General features: G+C 36.4%; 1 protein-coding gene across 8 annotated transcripts in view; it reads right to left on the bottom strand.

Annotated features, from left to right (window-relative positions):
- Positions 1-4,718: 4,718 nt before the first annotated feature.
- The window catches only part of SCOC (short coiled-coil protein), a 123,945-nt gene continuing 106,517 nt past the window's right edge, over positions 4,719-22,146 (bottom strand). For 2 of the 8 annotated variants that reach the window (XM_011955797.1, XM_011955796.1), the window contains 3 exons: positions 7,942-8,013; positions 7,482-7,565; positions 4,719-6,317 (listed from right to left, as the gene is read on the bottom strand). In XM_011955797.1, coding sequence (XP_011811187.1) covers positions 6,175-6,317; positions 7,482-7,565; positions 7,942-8,013 — 299 coding nt within the window. In that variant the 3' untranslated portion in view covers positions 4,719-6,174. Of the gene's footprint in view, positions 6,318-7,481; positions 7,566-7,941; positions 8,014-13,754; positions 14,159-22,146 lie in introns of those variants that run through there. The other 6 variants (XM_011955791.1, XM_011955792.1, XM_011955793.1 and 3 more) reach the window with 6 other exon arrangements.

Raw genomic sequence — 22,146 nt, 5'->3', positions numbered from 1 at the left:
GGCTTTTTCCTTTTATTCCCTAATCTGACTTTATTGTTCAAAATGACTCAAAATACATCTTATCCATAAAGGAGAGAAATAATGTATTTTGCTTTTCTTTATTTTAGTTTGCCTTTTCAGAGGCGTTTTAACTTGATCAGTGTAAAGTAACGTCCCTTTTCTTGAATATTTTTTACTGATGGTCTTGCTTCCATTAATCATTTCTCCAGGAAAACATCATGTTTCTAGAATTAGTCTTTTTGAGGTATCAGACCACATTTGGAGGAGAAACGTGATGGAACTGCTTACATGTTAAAATGAACCACTAGAAATGAATTTAATGTATTTTAAAATTTCAGAATTCTAGTCCCTAAATGGTTTTGTATTCAGTAGAAACTATTCAGAATAGTTAAAACATAAATACATTACACTGTAGGCATCTGTGAACAATGTTTTGTTCTCTTTTCAATTGTGGCTATATGTTCTAACTTTAGCAGGATTTAAAGATTATAAGATGGCTAAAGTAAGATAATTAAATCTTTTATATGTGATCTATTAAAACATAAAAGAATTTCTGCATACATTTCAATAATTTCTTCCCCCTCAAAAGTATGTAACTCCCATGTATTTCCATAGTATGAGAGCTGAGTTTTGGAAATAAGATTATGCCTTAATCTGAAAGGTCAGATATGAGGCAAATTGATGGGAAAGATAATGCATGGAAAAGTAGGGTAGTTTTAGAGAAGATGGGCAACATGACAACTGGAAAAATGGGCTTTTACCACCCAACATAGTTATCACATATTTTGTGTTTGTTAAATGAATACTTTTTTGGTAAAATTTGGGGGTATTTCCAAGTTTTAATAGCACTTGATAAGCCATCTATAACGTATGCATTTTAAAACAAGATACATTATAAAATTGATTACAATAAATGTACAACTTCAGCTTCTGTTGTCTCTCAACCCACCCTTTCATAGGTCCAAAGGCCAACAGCCAACATAAGGTCCTTGTTATAGCAAATGTGCCTTTTTTTGTTGTTTTTGTTTTTTGAGGAGACAGAGTCTTACTCTGTCGCTCAGGCTAGAGTGCAGTGGTACCATAACTCACTGCAGTTTTGAACTCCTGGGCTCAAACAACCTTCCCACTTCAGTCTCCCGAGTAGCTGGGACTACAGGCAAGTACCGCCATGCCTGGCTAATTAAAACAAAATTTTTTTTTTTGGAGAGACACAGTCTCACTATGTTGTTCAGGCTGGTCTCAAGATCTTAGGCTCAAGGAATCCCCTTGCTTTGGTGTCCCAAAGAGCTGGGAATACAGGTGTGAGCCACCACACCTAGCCTTGTAAATTTGTCTTTTAAATACCATTAATCTCTGATTTCAGTGAAATGAACTGCAGCTAGTTTTCTGATAAGAGTAAGAAAGAATTAAGTCTCTTCCAATTCTTAACCTTTCCTATCTTCACATTATCTGTTCTTTCATGATTTACAAATGCTCTTAACAACTAATCTCTGGTATCCACTGGTAATAATTTTGGTTACATGCACATTGAAGAATCTGATGACAGCCACCACAGAGTGTTCAGGGAAAAACAAAATTTTTATTGGGCAAAGTAAAGAATGGCTTTACATTCTAAAGTTAAGATCAATTTTGCTTTTCTTTGGACCATAAAATTAATTTTAGATTTTATAATTCAACTATTATTTTTCTTTTACAAAAGGGACTAGATCACAGGGAATAGGGACAGGAATAGAGATGCGATATTAACTGGTTGGAACTAAATGCATACATGATTTTGGTTACTTTTCTACAAAAGGTTTTGTTGCTACAATTCCATAACCAGAAATCTCTGAAAAGTGAAAGGTTTTTCCTAGCATTTTGGTAACAAAACTCACCTAGTAGCTGAGCCTGACTTTCCCAGCGAGATTTTATATATATATATAGTCTTTCTTTATCCTACTTTAATACTCATTTTGCTGCAGAAATGTTAATATACTTAATTATACGTGTTGTGCCAAACCATATTGGTGTCTGAGTCACAATATTTTATAAAATCTGAAAAACTCCAAATTCTAAAACATCGGGCCCTACAAGTTTCAGACGAGGAACTGTGATTTGTAGTAACCTGCTGTGAGTCCAAAGGGAATATAAAGAGAACACATTTTGCATAGAATGGCAGTGTCAATATTGGGGAAATTCCTCCTGGGAAACAGTGGGGAAAATGGGTGTCTTGAACTATTTGGGATGCTATAATAAAATATAGACTGGGTGGCTTATAAACAACAAATTTATTTCTCAGTTTTGGAGGCTGGAAGTCTGAGATCAGCGTTGAGGGCCCTCTCCCAGGATGCAGACTGCTGTCTTCTATGTGGCAGAAAGAGAACTCTCTGAGGTCTCTTTGCACAAGGACACAATCCCATTCACGAGGGCTTCACCCTCATTACCTAATTATCTCCCAAAGGCCCCACTTCCTAATCACCTTGGGGTTAGGATTTCAGCCTAAGAATTTTGGGAGGACACATTCAGTCCATAACAAGGAGTATGCTGATTTTTCCCTACCAAATATTATTCTACCAGCATGTAAGCTAGGAAGTACTAAAGAAAAAACCATTCTGACACTTGTTAAAGCAGTAAAGAAGACTACTCAGGACTGTATGTGTTAAGACCATCATCCAATAAGGGAAAGAAACCGGGCCCAACTAACACAGCAAATACAGCTGAGGATTTATAGTCAATGAGCAGTGATGAGGTCAGTGTATGGAAAATTACTAAGTGGAGACATCAAGAGCAGGATGATTCTTGCCAGAGACAGGCCAGGTTGATGATCATATTACTGAGGATGGGATTCTCGCTAAACTGATTTAGCAGGATTTCTGCTAAAACTGGACTAGTGAAGAGGGCTCAAAGGAGCCTGTCTAAAATTTGATCGAGTCTTTTCCAGAAGCTGGATACAGTCCCTGTGCACACTGTGTACCACTTATATTTCTAATGAAGAAATTATCCTGAAGTATTGCATAGCAAAAACTAAGTATATAGCATTAGCTTACCATTAACATGACAAGCAGTGGGGATATATTTTGACGCCTACTAAGCTGATAGCTCTAGTTGGAAAAAGACAGAATGTTAAATGAATTGGCTATTCCTTGCTTTCAGCAAGGTATCAAAAAATTTTGACATTTTCAAGCAGAGATGGAAGGGAATAGACCAAATTCGGATACAAGGAACCTCACAAAATTAAGCCAATTGTTTCTGAAGTCTGAATAGCAGCAAAGGTTCAAAATTATTTTTGACGTGTGGGAGATTGGGGGAAAGCCCATGAAGACTTCTCTACCAATTGTTAAGCCAGAGGAACCCAGCCTTGCAGTGATGATCTGCATGTAACATTCCCAGTGCAATCTTATTTTCAGTTGATCTCAAGATAGCCTCCATTAAAGAAAGGCAAAAATAATACATACTTTGAGAATTTGGTCAAAAGCTTGGTTGTGGTTCTGTGGTGTATGGAATCAGAAGCATATTGATAAAAATGCTTGAGTTTTTAAGAGACTCATATTCCCAAGAAACATGAGCTTGGCCTTAAAATGCACACCAAGTTGACACCAGCAGGAAGTGGACTGTCTTCACAATTCCCAGGGAGTGAACACCCAACCTCTACTTCTGAAATAGCCATAGAAAATGGATAGGGAGTAAATTTCCAGAGGGGAAACCATGGAGTTCAACGAACAAGGGAGTCCCCTGCCAGAGATCAGAATCATAGTCGAATCAAGGAACTGCTCCACTACTAGGGACAAAATCTTCATACATCTCCCAGGAGCATTCCACAATTTTTGCATGTTTCCCTTTATTCCATTTTCCAAATTGAGACTTTTTATTTGGCCATCCTGTCCCCACTACATTATAAATGGGCAGCAGCAAGGGTGAGAGCAAATAATTTGTCTATCAGTTTAGAGATTGTCAGACTGTTAGAAGCCACATCTAAAGGGATGGACTTTATTAATAGAGATTGTGAGCTGAATCACTAGCTGGATGAAGAGGGATTACTCTCTATGTAATGGAAGATACTTAGTAGCACAAGAAGAGCTGTGGCTGAGGCTGCTAGTGGCCACCAAAATCTTGTATTTATAGCTGGAATATGGCTTCCCAGCCATGGACTACGTTTCTCAGCTCCTCTTGTATCTAGATGTAACTAAGTCTCCATACCACTGGAATATAAGAAGATATATGAACCATTTCCAGGCACAGCCCATAAAACCTTGCATATGTATACTTCCATGCTCTTTTCCTGAAAATTAGATGGGTAACCACTAGAGTGACTTGAAAGCCATGATTTAAAATGGCAGCACCATCCTCAGCCAAAGTCCCTGAGTGAACAAGGGCTGCTAGCCTGCAATGCTGACCTTGGAACCACTGGTTGGGAGAGAAACTTCTGTATTTATATTCTTTATCACTGGGTCTCTTGCCAAAGTAGCTTAGCCTACCCTAAAAAATACAACTTCCTTTTTCCCTGGAGATCTTGGATCCTTTGAGTGCTTTGCTTTTGTTCTCTAAATTAATGTTTAATAGTCTATGATATTTATATTGATAACCAGTTACAGTTTTATTAATAAAAATGTTATTCCCCTAAATAATCAGTAACTGGGTACTTAAATAAGATACACTATTCTGTGGCATTGAACAACCCTGGATACACCACTAAACCTAAATACCCCATTTACTTAGGCAACTATATCAAAACACACACAACCTCTGAAATAGCTTTTTATTAAACAGCAAAGCAGAACTGCAACACAATTTAAATGTCTGTAAATTAGGTCACAAAAGGGATGCAAAATGTTTGCAGTTTCACTATTATATATTCATACAGCTAAAGTCATTCATCAACTCTTACACCAATACATAAGATTATTCCATGATTAAAAGTAGCCCAAATCTAATAACCATAAGCTATATTAGTGGATCTCTTTTCATATTATAAGATTTTAGCATTATTTCCAATATTGATTTCCTTACCAAATGGAATCTACAAGCTAAATTTTTAAAAATTGTTAAAGGATGACTAAAACTCTTCAAACCCAGTAGCAGGGTTTACAGAAAATTCTAGAACAAGTGAGATAAAATACTGAGCAAGATAATAAGTATACATGTAAAACTCTCCCATTTTATTCACTATTCTAATACTAATACACTGTTACGGAATTTTGCAAAAGTTGCCCTGCTGGGTACGAATCAACTTAGAGACCAAACTCTTTGTAACTGTTCTCATCCAGATGTGGCTTACATAAGGGTAGTCAAACTTAATCCACTTTCATATATATTTCCCAAAAGATCTACTCTGTACCAGAGAAAACACAAATCTGGAGTGAAAATATTTGAAGTTGGTTACTACTGTTTACCAAGTACTTTTCCACCCTATTTCCATTTTTCCTCAAAATTTTCTATTTTAAACATACACATGACCAGAAATTATATATTTTCAGATAATACAAAATGAGTTATTTTGTGCAAAAAGAAGTTAACAACAAATATTCTCAAGTTAATTCAGTTTCAAAGAAAAACCTTCATTTTTAGCCTCCATCTATTTCCAATTAATTAAAGAGACACTAGCATTCCTATCTTAATACTAAATACACAAATGACAAACCCTAGCTGAGACAGTATCTTATTTTGGTTAAGTTTCAACAATTAAAATACAGGTTACTCTCAGAGATGATTAACTATTAAAATTACTTTTACAAATGTGACACCAATTTTTTTCCTTAAGGGAAGGGAAATAGGAAGGAAGAGGCAAATGGAAAAGAGGCACAAGATGGTGGACAGGTACATAAAGCTGTGCATTTAGTACATGATTTTGGTCACTTTTTCACAACATGGTGGTTATTTTCTTGTATATCTTACTAATCCTATAATAAAAGACAGTGCTAAACCTACAAATTCGATAAAACATTCATCTTTAAGTTTCATAAATATATGCAATTCTAATTATAAAGTCTCTACAATACATTTGCACGTTTTCATAGACTAACATAATACACAAACTTATGGAAGCCTCCTGTTATTGTGTTATTTTTGTCTACATCTGACATTTTCTTCATAAATATTCAATGAAGCCACAAAGGTACTGTAACTTTTGGAATCTATCCAAGTTTTAAAGAAAAAATGATCAGCAGCAATTCCATAAAACAGAAGGGTATCAATCCCTTACTTTCTTTTGCTTTTTGTGTCAGTTGTTTGAAAAACACTAGAAGCTGACATGAGGTTTTCTATATATTGTCCAAGAACTTGGTTTTCTGATTTTAGCTTCAGATTTTCTTCCTTAACTGCATCTACTCTTGCGGAGAGATCTTTATAAAAAATAAAAATGCCCATTATCAATATAACAATGACAATGATTCCATATTACAAAATTCTTAGGACTCATTCTTAAAAGAGATAACACAATCCTTAAATTTTAAGAATTCAGATTTTAGAGACAGCAAGGTAAACAAACTGAGTGCAAATTAGTAGACAAATTCCTAAAAATACTTTACATTAGACTAAATGTTATTCTTTGTAAATAGCATTAACGTTGGGTAGTTAATTTTCAAAAAAGACTTTAGTTTTTAAAATGTGAATTCTGGTTCCATTTTATGTCTTATCAACATAAAACCATAACATCTTTACTAGAAATGTTTAAGATATACATCAGGTTAACACAATTGAATTCATATACTGAATACAGGCAGTCAGTTTCCAAGCAACTGATCATCTTGTAACATTATCAAGACATTCAACACATGCAGTTCCTGATGATCATATAAGAAGTTAATTCTGGCTGGGCATGGTGGCTCATGCCTGTAATCCCAACACTTCAGGAGGCTGAGGCAGGAGAATCACTTGAACCCAGGAGGCGGAGGTTGCAGGGAGCTGAGATTGCGCTATTGCACTCCAATCTGAGCAACAGGAGTGAAACTCCATCTCAAAAAAAAGAAAAAAAAAGAAAGAAAGAAAGCTAATAGGGAAGTGACAGATGACTTTTATTAACTCTGTAAAATGTAAGTCAGTGGGAGGTTCTGAGTGACATGATCTGCTCACTGTAGCACCAAAAACACAACCTCTTAATTTCATAAAAACTCAAAAGATGTTTCAGTGTTAGTATTAATTTTATGCAAGACTTAGAAAATGAAAAAATCCAGGTAAATTCCTTTTTAATCTCCAAGGCTAATACATTGTTTCTACTTTAAAACAAGCTTTATTAAAGCGGACTTAGTAACACATTGTGGGGATTTAAAAGGGAGTCTCATACTAGCCAGCATTATGTTAGGCTTTAAAGAGGGAAGCATAACAACACCATTTGACTCGACTGAAGTGTATCTGTTCTTCAAACTACCAAAGCAGGAAGATCATAAACTTTGAAGTTCATTCTTTTAAAAAATTATACATTCTAACAAACAAAATTTAGCAATATAAATGCTTACAAGTTCAATTAATTGGCTGTCATTCAAATAAACTACAAAATGCAAGCTCACCTTCAAGTGTGTGTTGGAGTTCCAACACTTGATTAATAAGTCTTGTTTTTTCCTCCAGTTCCACCTGATTTTCAGCATCAACTGCTGTAATATAAAGGTTCAAATTTACTATTAATTAACATTAGGTACTATTTGTGTAGGGTAGCACTTAAAAATCTGCAAAATGTTTTATATTCATTCTTACTTGACTTATACAAGAGCCCTGTGAAATAAAATGTTGTATCCCCAAATTGCAGATAAGGACACCAAGGTAAAGAAGATAAAAATAACTTGCCAACCTCTCATAGCTAAGGAATGAAAGCTGCTTTGGTTGGTCCTTTCTGACATTAGATGAGATACAAATAAGGAATTAGCCAAGATCCAACTCTTCTAAACATTATTTCTCTGCCCTTTCCATTGCTTAATAAAGCAAAACATCCAGAAAACCAGGAGTATACAAAAAAGAAAATGAAGAACATACCATCCATGTCAGCATTCATCATCTTGGGCAACAAACTTTTGTGCCTTGGATACAAAATCTTTGATGAACGGTCTACAATAAGAAAAATTTAGAAATATAGATACACACAGCAATAAAATATAAGCCTGTTTTTCAAAGGTGGATGATTTTGTTAAATATGACATAGCCGGACTTTTCATATGCTTTACTATTTTTAAGAATAAAATAAATGCCTAATGGGTAAATAAGCAAAGGATGTAAATAGTTTGAGTGAGAGAAAATGTTAAGCTTCTTGATAATCAAAAGATACACAAATACCACCATAAAATTATTATTTTTTAAAGGAGGTAATGATCAATACTAGCAAAGAGTTATGGAAAAACAAATACACAAACATTGGACACAACTTTTAAATATGTACTCTTTTTGGAAAGCAATATGATAATAAGATTCATAAAAACATTTAAATATTTTTTAACTAAGTATTTTATTCTTGGAAATTTAGGCTAAGGACAATAATGCAAAGAAAGTTATATACATAAAAATCACTTCAGTCTTATTTACAACCAAGTCTCAGAAACAACATAACTGCCCACTCAAAGTCTGGTAAATTACAGTTGTGATTTTCTTTTTAAGAAGATATATTTTTATTTATTTATTTATTTAGAAATGGGGGTCTCGCTATGTTGCCCAGTCTGTATTAAACTCCTGGACTCAAGCAATCCTCCCTCCTCAGCCTGCTGAGTACAGTTATAATTTCTAATGGAGTGGCTACTGAAAATAATTATGACTATAGTACATGAAACAATGTGTATAAAATTGTATATTCACTGATGTAAATTATATGAAACATACATAAATATGCATAAAAAACATGAAAATGAAAAAATGCTCTGATATTAAGGATGATGGTATGGATGAGGATAAAATTTTTTCAAATATTATTCTTCATTAAAGTATTGCTTTACATACACTGTTTAATATTTTACAAATAAAATTCAAAAGAAAAATACTAGACCATCTAAAATAGTAATATAGAATAAATGAAAAAATGTCCATTCATCAGCTCCTAGTCAGGGTAAAATCAAAACAGACTAATCAGGATGTAAATAAGTAAATAAATACTAACATTTTATTATTCCAATAAAGACTTCTAAATATTAGAACAAAAAATTTCTGTAAAACATGTTCTGCTCCATTGCTAACAATCATTTCGTTCAATGCGTTCAAAATATAGTAAATAATATTACCAGATTATCACTGAAAACAGATTTGTTACCCAATCTAATCTACTACATTGAAGCAACCTAGACTTGTCAGTGTTATTCTTTCAACAAGTATTTATTGAATATCTTCTGTGCCCAAGGCATTGTTATGCCTCCATATCTTAAACAGTAGAAAGCAGACCTATTAAATAAGGATATCTACATACTAGAACTAGAATCACAATAAAGAGGTAACTAGAATCACAATAAAGAGGTATCAGTGTATTACACATTCTCTCACAGCTTCTGTTAATACAAATCTTGTTGTACTACAGATACTAACATGAAATTTGAAAATGCCTAGTGAACATCTACATAAATCTTGTTATATTTCAGATACTAACATGAACTTCAAATTAAAGTGCCCAGTGTACATATACATAAACTTCAAGTTTATAGTTCAAGTAAGATAGCACTCACTAGTCTAGAAAAAAACATGTAGGGCTGGGCGCAGTGGCTCACGCCTGTAATTCCAGCATTTTGGGAGGCCAAGGCAGGCAGATCGCGAGGTCAGAAGATCGAGACCATCCTGGCTAACATGGTGAAACCCCGTCTCTACTAAAAATACAAAAAAAAATTAGCTGGGCGTGGTGGTGGGCGCCTGTAGTCCCAGCTACTCGGGAGGCTGAGGCAGGAGAATGGTGTGAACCCGGGAGGCGGAGCTTGCAGATCACAGCACTGCACTCCAGCCTGGGCGACAGAGCGAGACTCCGTCTCAAAAAAAGAAAAAGAAAAAAATATGTAATATCCTTTGCATAATATTTATTAAATAATTAACTACAAATGGTATACAATTAATGATGCTGAATAAAGCGACTCCAAGTCTTCTAGCATCTTTCCCCTTATCTGAAACCGCACTTAAAGTTGCTCTGCCCAACCTCTTTCTCACATGGTTTAATTCTCAGGTTCTCTGCATTTCAGATTATTAAAATGTTTCCAATAATTCTTTTTTTAAAAGTTATTTGATCTACTGTAGTATTTAAAGACCACACTCCAAAAACTATTCCTCTCCATTGAATCAACATGTCTCTTATAATTGAAGAGGAAGAGTGTTAGTGAAAACTTGATTTGACATTTCCCTGACAGAGAAGCACACTTGTAACCAGGTGCTCCAGTCACTCTCTTTTCATACCATTTCAACCACTGATCTGGCTGAAAGAGGTCTGAGTGAGATGAGAGAGGCAACAACCAAAAGCAAAAGAGATCGTGGTAGTGCTCAGTAGGAGTAAGCTGCAATTTGGCAACTGTATTTGCTAAATAATAAATTAAAGGTGCTTCAAATTTCTCATATGCAATGCTTTTAAGGCTACAGCTGGAACAAATTTTCATGATAGGTAAGAAGAGTTATAAGATATACAAGCCAAAGCAACAGATAATCAGAGAATGACACAGCTGATTTTGAAGTCAGATATAATAGAGTGATTGGGAAGTCTTCTTTTGCTTATGTTTCAGACTAATATTTAAATTAAACCAAAAAGTCTGCAAAAGCACAAGTGTTCCAAACTCACCAATATAAGAGGTAAAGAAAAAGAAGCCAGTTTCTGAAATTCTGACCACATATAATCCAAACAATAGAAAACCTATGCATGGTTTAGCCACAGTGACTTCATCTCAAAAAGTGAAAGAAAATAAAAAGCAGAAAAACAGGGTGGAGAGGGCTTATTAAAGGAAAAATTACTCTCACACTCAAGATTGGGGCGAAGGCAGGAGCACAAAAGTAGTGCCACAAGAACAGTGCTATAGGATATACAACGCGAGAGAGTACAATTCACACCACAGTCTATGTAAGATTGCACCCCAAGTGTTGTACAGTGTAAAACCTGCCCACTGTTTCTGGCAGCCCTGGGCATAAGGGCATTACTCTTTAGTACAGTGGACCACAGCATTACCTGCTGCCTCTCCGCAACAAAAGAACAAGAAGCAATTGTATTTTATTGTGATGAGATCAAATAGACCCACCTCAAAATGCTACTATTGTATTAATATATATTCAAAGTCTTTCAGTAGATTTAGGGCAATAAACTGATTTCTTTTACATATGGGATCAAAAGACTTGCTGAGTTCTTTATGTCAAAGTATTTTAGCCACGGATTTTTTCTTTTAAAATAGTATTGATCCTCAAACTGCCCAAAGTCTACATTTAACACAGTACTACATCATAATAGGTACTTAATACTGAGTTTTTCAACTTTTTCAACTATAAAATCCTTTTTTACCTATAGTTGCTATAACATCAATCTAATTCCATGTCAAATATGCTCTTAAAAGTTCACTTTCAACTCCTTCTACTCCTACATATAAACACAAATCTGATGAAAAACGAGAAAATTCAGACCAAGTCTGCTCAAGCATGGGAACACTGAAATGAATTTGGGGTGCTGAGGCTGGTCTGCCTATCCTAAACCACCTTAACCCAGAAATGGATATGGTTCGCTGAGATTCTTCAGCTCTGATGTATGCCTAGATCAGATCTTTTAAAGGTTTCTCAAAAACCACAGTAAATTTGGGTATCTAGCCTTGGTTAGTGGAAGGGAATCTAGAATTATTTTTTGATTATTTAAGTCCAGGAGGCAGAACGCAGAGAGAGAATACAAACCAGGAAACGTGGCAAACATTAGGACAAGATCCATTTAATTAAATAATTTTTGCCATGCACACACATCTGTGACCAAAGATGAGCATCTTACCAAATATTCCCCAATCTTCTTTTATAGTATCTCTAATAGTATACAATATCCACAGTATCACTCTCCTCGAGAGGCAGTTTGGCACAATGATTAACAACATGAACTCAGTTTACCAGGATTCAAATCCTAGCTCTGCAATTTATAAGCTCTGGCACCTTGGGCAAGGTTAACACCTCGGCCTTAAGTTTCCTCATTTGTAAAATGTGGATAATAACCATACATATCTCATGGGTTTGTTGTGAGAATGAGTGGATACAAGGTGTTTGCAACAGTACCTAGTACATAGTAGGTATTCAATAAATGTCTGCTGTTATCTTCTCTACCTTTTAGCTCTCATTTGGGCAACAAAAAGAATTTAAAGAAAACCATCTGGTCCAGCTGCTTCATTTTACAGATAAATCAAGGCCAAAGACAACAATGGCTTACTGAAGACCACAGAAGTAGTCAGCAACAGGGCCAAGACTACAACAAATGCCCAAGTGTTTTTTCCACCATTCCACCACAGCTACTGTTACATCTGAGACTGCAGATTTTGAGACCTTTTCCTAATATCCGTCCATCTTCAGTCACTCAACTTTTCTGCATCTAAAATTGATTTCACCATCTGTCATACTAGAGAACTAGTAAGAGTGCTAAAACAGTATCTTCATGCATTAATGTGCTAAATGCTTTGCATATGTTATTTCATCAAATCAACAGAAGGCAACTGCAATTTACAGATATGGACACTAAATTTCAGAAAGGCTATATATCTTTCACAAAGGCTGTTTCAGAGGTTTCACAGCCAATGTCTCCACCAAGAATTTGAACCCAGGTCTAACTTCACAGTCCATGCTTTTTCCATTATGCAATGGAAGAAACTTTAATATGGCCCTAATCTTAAGTTTGCCAAACATTTTGCTACCACGGATGTCAAACTCCTCTGAAATCTTTACTAACCAAATCAAGATAAACTCCATTCCCTTCAGGCTACGTCAACTTCAATATAATTTGTCTGTTCAGCTCTGTTCAAGTTCTGCCTTGACTTGTCCTGGTTAAATAATCCAGTTTCAAATTCCACAAGATCAAGGAATTGTTTGGCCAAATGAGGATTTAAACGGAAGCTATACTCTTCAGAGGATGGCTAGCTACACTGATTTTAATCAGGGATACAGGTACCAGAATACATGGGCATAGCTTTGGGTTCTCGGGCACAGACAGCGTGTTGGGAACACCTGGAATGGCATCTGTCCTTATTGTTGCGTAATAGTCTGAGGTTGACACATTGTATAACAGAAGCCCTGCCTTTCAGGAATGTATCCTCTTTCTCCTTTCCAAACCTTACTTCCCAAAACTTGTTCAGCAGGACTCTGGGGAGAAGACGATTCACCAACAAACCCAGGTGCCGCTTTCGCCGCCTGGAAAGACGTTCCAATCCTTATTTTACGGCTCACTAGGCTCCTTCCCCACCTTGGCCTCCCCTCCCAACTCTCAGGCTCTTGCAGAGCAGCCACGGGCTGGTCCAGGCGAGCCAGGTCCCATTCCACCCAAACGCCCCTCCCGCAGTCCAATTCCAGAGCCGGGGGCTGCAAAGCGGCTCCCGACCCAGGAGCTGCGGGGAGAAACCTGCACGATGTCTGCGTCAGGGACCGCGAGAGGCCCTTCTCCCAAAGAACGCCTGGGCCTGACAACGAAAACAGGAGAAAAAGAGGTTGCGTAGGGGTTCTGCAGGGAGCCAGGCCTCCGCCGCCCACCAGATGCCCAGGCCCAAGACCGCTCCTCCCGGGCCCTCGGTGCGCAGGGCCGCGTCCAGCCCGCCCCGCCCTCTAGGCCCTCGGAGGTACAGAGGCTGTAGCTCTAGTCGCCTGGGGCCAAGCCCTCTGCTGCCCAGGACGGCCCTCACCTTCCGCTTGAGGCGCCGGGAGAGGGAGGGACAAAGCAGACACCTCAGGCCGGGACACTTGAACCAACTGACGCCGGCAGCTCCGCCCACTCCGCCCACAGAATGTGCGTGAGAAGAATCCCGCCCCGTCCCGGCACCCCGCCCGCCAATCCCGACTCGAGGAAACACGCCTGCGCATTAGCTGCCCACCGCCCCCAAGTCGTCCAATCTCAAAGCACCGGGATCCAGCTTTGCCATCACAAAAGGACACTGACATCCAATCAGGATTGAGGTCGCTGTGGGCGGGACCTGGAAGAGCGACAGCCAATGACAGTAAAGAAGGAAGCTACAACGCCCTGGTGAAGCGGCTCGTCGTGTCTCTTAGGAAACCTTGAGAGTTGGAGTGAGAATCCCAGTGTGGAAAATCAGGAGAGAGGTTGGTATGAGCGACAGAGAAGTCATTCAAGTTCAAGAAAAGAGCGTTTGCGAACCGAGCAGAGAAAGTCAACGCGACACCGTGGTTCCTCAATTCTAAAAGCAGACTTTTTCATATTTTCTTATTTCCGAAATCGGAAAGCTTGTAGTTGCACTAGTGGAATGTACCTCTCTTCACGCCCCTCCTCCCAAACTATTATTAAATCTGTAGTGCGTGGCCACTTAATATTTTAGAATTAAGAAAATACCCTAGTGGTACTGAGGCATAGCATTTTTGCTCACCTTACCCCGTTGGAGCCTCACAGCAACCCACAGAAAGGAACTGAAGCCTGAGCGTGAATACGTTTCTTGCTCAAGGTCACACATACGGTATCAAGTGTAGAGTGTTCTTCGTGACACTGCTCATTGTAATCTAGCACTTGACACAAAGAGGCATCCTGCTTTAATATTCGTTGAGTACAAAGCAGACATCCACAGCAATGCATTATTATTTTGGCTTTGGCACAGTCTCCTGAACTGTAGAGACAAGCCTTATGTCTCCCTGTTTCTTGACTTTTTACTTCTGGCACAGTTTGCTGACACATCGCCTTAATCATTTTAAGAGCTATATAAAGAGATCTTCCATTCAGTGTTTTGAGAACTGTACATTTGGCTGAGACTACAATACGCAATTTGAGGACATTTACTAGAATGCAGTGTAGGAGCTAAATAAATGAAAAAACTCCATCATAAATCTAATAGGAGTGCCAAAAAAGAGAGACTAGAGAGAATGGATGCAGGCAGTATTCAAAGAGTAATAACTAAGAATTTTTCAAGATTGTGGGTTATTTGAATTTTCAGTTTCAAGAAGTACTTATTCTTGAGCAGGATTGATATAAAGAATTCTATGCAATGGTAAAATTTGTAACTTGGTAGTATCAGATACATTCCACATCGTTGTTCAACCAATCTCCAGAACTAATCTCTCTTTTCATCTTGCCAAATTAAAACTCTATACCTATTAAACAACAACTCTCCATTTCCTACTCCCCTCATCCTCTGGCAGTAATCATCTTACTTTCTGTTTATCAGTTTGACTATTCTAGGTACCTCACGTGAGTGGAATGATCCAGAATTTGCCCTTTTGTGACTGGCTTAATTTCATTTAGCATAATGCCTCAGGGTTCATCCATGTTATAGTATATTGCAGAACTTCCTTTTTAAGGTTGAATAGTTCTATATATCATTTATTATGTGTGTTATACCACATTTTGTTTATTCATCTATCAGTGGACACTTAGGTTGCTTCCTCCTTTTGGCTATTGTGAATAATACTGCTGTGGACATGGGTGTGCAAATGTCTCTTTGAGACCCTCTTTTCAGTTCTTTTGGATATACACCCAGAAGTGTGCATTAATTTGTGCTGAATCATATGGTAATTCTATTTTAAAGCAACTTTTTTAAAAGTGGTATTGACATAAGAATAGACAAAAAATTTGAAAAATCAAAAAGGATACTTGGAATTTGGTATATAATAAAGATGTCTGGTGAGGAATAACTGTTTCTAAGGTTGTAGGAAAAACTATTATTCATTACTGTTGGGAGTGTAAATTAGTACAGTAACTGTTCGTAGGATATAGAAGACACAAATTTTATTGGTTCTAGTTAAATTGGCTATTTATATAAAAATGAGAAATTCGATCCTGATACAACAGAAATAAAACTAAATTCCAAATGAAATAATGACCCAAAATGTGAGAAACAAAACTCTAAACTTTTAGAAGAAAAGCATATGTCTTTATGATATCACCATAGGGAAGAAACAGCATGATTCATTAAGGAAAGATGTAAAATACTGATTATTTTAAAATTTAGAAGTTTTACAAACAGAAGAGAAGCCATCTCTAATCAAGTTAAAAACTAGCCACAGGTTGGCAGAATATAGTAAAACTCTGAAAATATAAAGAATACAGACACATCAGTTAACAAAAAGACAACTCAAGATAAATATATTCAAATAACATAAGTAGGCCACTTACAGAAGAGGAAAACTCAATGGCCAGAAAGATTTTTTAAAAAATGTTTACCTTCACCAATAATTAGGTAAAATAACATTAAAACAATTAGATAAAGGGGCATATTCATCAAGAAGACACAAAATCTTAACTGCAGTGCTATAAAATAGCAATGAATCAAAAATTAATTGAATTCAAACAGTTCATTACTTCCTGCTCTGCAATTTGTAAAACAAGTATACAGAAAATCTAAGTATACAGAACTCAGGTCCCAAACTTTTCAGTATAGTAGAATCACCTGGGAGTCTTTTAATTATTCTAGTGAACAGACCACACCTCAAAATAAATTACAATCTTAAGGAGTGAGATACAGGCATTAGTATTTTTGAAAGCTAAGAAGCTGATTTTGAAAAAAGCCTGGCAAATTTCTGAACTATTGATATAGAAGACCTGAACAATCCTATCAGCCAACTTGATCTAATGGACGTTTGTAGAACATTCCACCCAATAACTGAAGAACACACTTTCTTTTCCAGTGCACTTGGAACAGTCATCAAAATAGACTCCACTGTGTATCATCAAACAAATCTCAGCAAATTTAAAATAATTGAAATAATAAAAATTATTGTCTCTACCCAGAAAGAAATTAAGCTAGAAATCAGTAACAGAAAGATATTTGTAAATCCCCAAATAGTTAGAAATCTAACTATGTACTTCTAAACAAACCATGGGTCACAAGGGAAGTCACACACACAAAAATTAGAAAGTAATTTTAAACTAAAATGTAAACATATCAAAAGTTGTGGGATGCAGCTAAAGTAGTGCTTAGAGGGAATTTTTTTTTTTTTTTACCATTAAATGCTTGTATGAGAAAACAAGGTTTCAAATCCAGAATCTAAGCATTCATTTTAAGATACTAGGAAAAGAAGAATAAATTAAACTCAAAGCAGGCACATGGGAGGAAATAATATAGAGCAAAAAATCAATCCTATTGAAAATCATAAAACAATAGAAAAAATAGTAAAACAAAAAGGCGGTTCTTTTAAAGGAATAATAAATGTTAAAACTGTAGGCAGACTTATCCAGAAAAAAAAAGGAGAGAGGACACCACAAATAACCAATATCAAGAATAAAAGCAGGGACATATTATAGATACTGAAGACATTAAAAGGAATATTATGAAAAATCTTATGGCAATAAATTTGATAATTTAGGTTTTCACAGTGATACCGAGGTAGTTCCATGGGAATAGATAGATTATTATTTTCAACAAGTGTTGTTGGAACAAGTTGGTATCAATATGCAGGAAAAATGAATATCAAGCTCTACCTCACAGCATACACAGAAATGTTCATTCAAAATGGACCAGAGTCTAAAACATAAAAGCCAAAATTGTAAATCTTCTGGAAGAAGACAGAGAAGAAAACCTTCATCCCCTTGGTGTTGGCCAAATTTTTTGAGACGGGTCACAAAAAACAATAAAAAAATTTAAATAATTGAACTTCATAAAAGTTGAGGATTTCTGCTCTCTATAAGACATCATAATGAAAATGAAAAGATAATTCACAGGCTTGAGAAAAACAATAGTCACAATACGTTAACAAATGACTTGAATTCAGAATATCTAAGAGCTATTTCAATCAATAGGAAAACATTCCAAAAATACTGAAATACTAGCCAGCAATTAGAAAGGAATAAATTTCTGAGATATGCATAAGAACAAACTGTTGGTAATAGATGAATCTAAAATATTTATGTTGAATGAAAATAACCAGATACAAAAAGTACAGACTTTATTGTTTTCTTAATGTGAAGTTCTAGAGCAGATAAACCTTATCAATTGTGACAGAAATCAGATCAGTGATTGCCTGGGGTGGAAGCTGAGAGGAGGGCTGACTCAAAGGAGCATGATGGGACTGTTTGGGGCAATGGAAATGTCCTATAATATCTTGACTGATTGGTGTGGTGGTTACACAGTGTATGTGAATGTCAAAAGTCATCTTCCATAACTTAAAATGTGTGTATTTGATAGTAATTTTTCCTCAATAAAATTGTTTTAACAAATGAGAAGACTAGTGTATTAGGGTTCTCTAGAGAGACAGAACTAATATGATATATATATCCTATTATATATATGTGTGTGTAAAGGGGAATTTATTAAGTAGTATTAACTCACACAATCACAAGTCCCACAATAGGCTGTCTGCAAGCTGAGGCGAAGGGAAGCCAGTCCAAGTCGCAAAAACTGAAGAACTTGGAGTCCAATATTTGAGGACAGGAAGCATCCAACATGGGAGAAAGATGTAGGCTGGGAGGCTAAGCCAATCTAGCCTTTTCACGTTTTTCTGCCTGCTTTATGTCCTGGCCACACTGGCAGCTGATTAGATGGTGCCCACCAAGATTAAGGGTGGGTCTGCCTTTCCCAGCCCACTGACTCAAATGTTAATCTCCTTTGGCAACACCCTCACAGACACACCCAAGATCAATGTTTTGCATTCTTCAATCCGATCAAGTTGACACTCAGTATTAACCGTCAACAACTAGCCATGATTTTCTCAGAGTCTACAATGTCCTAGGTATGCTACATGTGTTGTTTTATACTTAGTCCTCAAACCATCCAGTCAGCTATGTATTATCAATTCCATTTTACAGGTAGGAAATAAAGGATCAAAGACAGTCTTGTCCAATATCATAAAGCTAGTGATATAGTCTGAATTCAAACCTATCTTTTTATTTGTAAAATGAGTATCATAATACCTGCTTTACTGAACTGTTATTGGGATTGCTAGAATTAAATAAAAATAAATAACTGCAAAGACTGCAAATTGAAATTACTTTAGAACCACCACCCAAAGAAGGTGGGTTGGAACTTGGAGCCTCGACATAACCAACTCATGTTTCTACTAAATTAAAAATATCAACATTCTCCATAGGATTTAAACAGGACCCAGGGGCTTATAACATAATAGTCAAAATATTCAGGATCTAATTCACAATTATTCTGCTTATGAAGAACCATGCAAATCTCAATTCCTGTGAGAGTAACAACAAATACCAACAGTGAGATAACACAAATGTTATAATTATCTGCAAATATTTTAAGCAGCTATTACAAAAATACCTGTGTAAGCAATCATGAAAAATCCCAAGATAGAAATGATACTTGAAAGTATGAATAACATAAGTAGAAGATATAAATAAAAACCAAATGGAAATTTTTAAACTGAAAAATAATATAATTATTTAATTACATTTTAAAATTTTAATGAAATTTAAAACTGTCTACAAAGAATCAGTGGCAGGATGGAGATGAAAGAGGATTTAGTGAATATGATAATTTCAGTAGAAATTATCTAATCTGAACAACAGGGAGAAAAATTATTGAAACAAAAAATGAACAAAACCTCAGGAATCTGAGGGCCAAAAAAGATCTAACATTTGAGTCATCAGAGTCCCAGAAAGAAAGGAAAAATAGTATTGTACTGAAAAATGTTTGAAGAAATAAACATTTTCCAAGTATGGCAAAAGACAATCTCATAGGGAAAGAGTTTCATTAAGAAAATGTATTAAAAGGCCTAGAGGGAGGGGTATAGTTAAAAAGATTACTAGAAACAGTTATCTAAACACTGAGCATCAATGTTACTAACATCACAAAGAGAGACAGATATCATTTACTTTCTAATGGAAAATGAATATGCCATCACCTGTGAAAGTCTGATTAAAAAAAATTGAAGCCTGACTTGATCAAGCCCATAAATTATCAATTTAACAGGAAATACAGAGAACTGATAAATATGTCAAATCTACCACCTGCATAAAATTATCAAAATCCAGCTATGAGGCTGGGTGTGATGGCTCACGCCTCTAATCTCACCACTTTGAGAGGTGGAGGTGGGGGGAATCACCTCAGGTCAGGTGACCAGCCTGGCCAACATGGCAAAAACCCATCTCTACTAAAAATACAAAAATTAGCTGGGTGTGGTGGTGAGCACCTCTAATCCCAGCTACTTGGGAGGCTGAGGCAATGGAACCACTTGAATCCAGGAGATGGAGGGTGCAGTGAGCCAAGATCATGCCACTGCACTCCAGCCTGGTGACACAGTGAGACTCCATCTCAAAAAAAAAAATCCAGCTATGAAAAACACTACAGGACACAGATTTTAAAAACAAAACAAACAAAACCCTTTTCTATACCAAATAAATTGCTCTTCCCTATAAATATATACACCTAGTATGTACCCACAAAATTTTTTTAAAAATGAAAAAATAAATTGCACTGGGGGAAAAGAAGTGGAAAGAAAACTTGTAGATTAAAGACATTTAAAATATGTAAACCAAAAATAAGATTATAAGCCCCCCCCAAATATCTGAATGGACCCCCCAACCAAGGGCATTCCAAAGTTAACTTGAAAAGCTAGTTCAGGCCATGATATGAAGGGGTTCAGACATGCCTCATTGTACCCTCCTCCCTCTTAGAATTCAGGAAAAGCCGACCAGCATTAACATCAACAGAGACCTGAAGTCTGATAAGAAACATTTACAATTGGCTGGGCATGGTGGCTCAAGTCTGTAATCCTAGCACTTTGGGAGGCTGAGGCGAGCGGATCACAAGGTCAGGAGATCGAGACCATCCTGGCTAACACAGTGAAACTCCGTCTCTACTAAAAATACAAAAAAATAGCTGGGCGCGGTGGCTGGCGCCGTTAGTCCCAGCTACTTGGGAGGCTGAGGCAGGAGAATGGCGTGAACCTGGGAGGTGGAGCTTGCAGTGAACCAAGACCAGCCTGGGCGACAGAGCAAGACTCCGTCTCAAAAAAAAAAAGAAACATTTACAACCTACTCTCTCTGCAGCCTGCTACCTGGAGGCTTATCTGCATGATAAAACTTTGGTCTTCATAATCCCTTATCATTTTAGCCCATACATTCCTTTCTATTGATTCCAGGTCTTTAGATAATAACTTAACTCTTTCAACCAATAGCCAATCAGAAAATTTTTAAATCTACCTATAAGCTGGCAGTCCCCACTCTGCATTGTCCTGCCTTTCCAGATGGAACCAACGTACATCTAATGTGTATTGACTGATGTATTATGTCTCCCTCAAAAGTATAAAAGCAAGCTGTACCCCGATCACCTTGGGAACATATTATCAGGACCTCCTAAGGCTGTGTTATGGGCACATCCTTAACCTTGGTGAAATAAACTTTCTAAATTGATTGAGACCTGTCTCAGATACTTTTGGGTTCACAAATACATATTTTAAAAATAGACAGAAAAACCTATGGTATTTTGGATGCACCTTTGGATGATAAAACTATTTTTAAAATGCAAGAAAATGATTGCCATACGATAGGATATAGTTATTTTAGAGTGTTTACCTTTTTCAAATTCCAGAACCAAATTATGTTTGCTAATTTAAACTTTAAAATAAGTCTTTAGAAACTATATCTAAAAAAGATAACATACAAAAAGATAACTATAAGATTAGAGAGTAATATATCTTTCACAAGATATTCAAATTTGATAAAACAGTGTTTCTGATCATTAAGATGTACCTTAAATGATTAGGGGGAAAAAACCCACCTTGAAATGATCAAAAGATGCCTAAAAGAATAGTACATGTAAGTGGGTATAAAAAAGAAAGTTGAAATTTTGACAAACTGATCATGAAATAAACATTCATTAAACTACCTATTTATTTTATTAAACTACATATTTATTTTATACAGGTTCTATATTTGTATTATATTTTTCAGTAAAAATGGTTTTAAATATTACTTGGCCATAAAAAAATTCCCTCCTCTGGGCCGGGCGTGGTGGCTCACACCTTTAATCCCAGCACTTTGGTGGGCGGATCACCTGAGGTCAGGAGTTCAAGACCAGCCTGACCAACATGGTGGAACCCCATCTCTACTACAAATACAAAATTAGCCGGAAGTGGTGGTGCATGCCTGTAATCCCTTGGGAAGGATTACAGAAAAGGCGC

This window comes from Colobus angolensis, unplaced genomic scaffold (assembly GCF_000951035.1).
Source record: "Colobus angolensis palliatus isolate OR3802 unplaced genomic scaffold, Cang.pa_1.0 Scaffold400, whole genome shotgun sequence".
Classification (NCBI taxonomy): Eukaryota; Metazoa; Chordata; class Mammalia; order Primates; family Cercopithecidae; genus Colobus; species Colobus angolensis.
The sequence above is the reverse complement of the archived record's forward strand: the minus strand, read 5'-3'. Positions and strand labels throughout refer to the sequence as shown.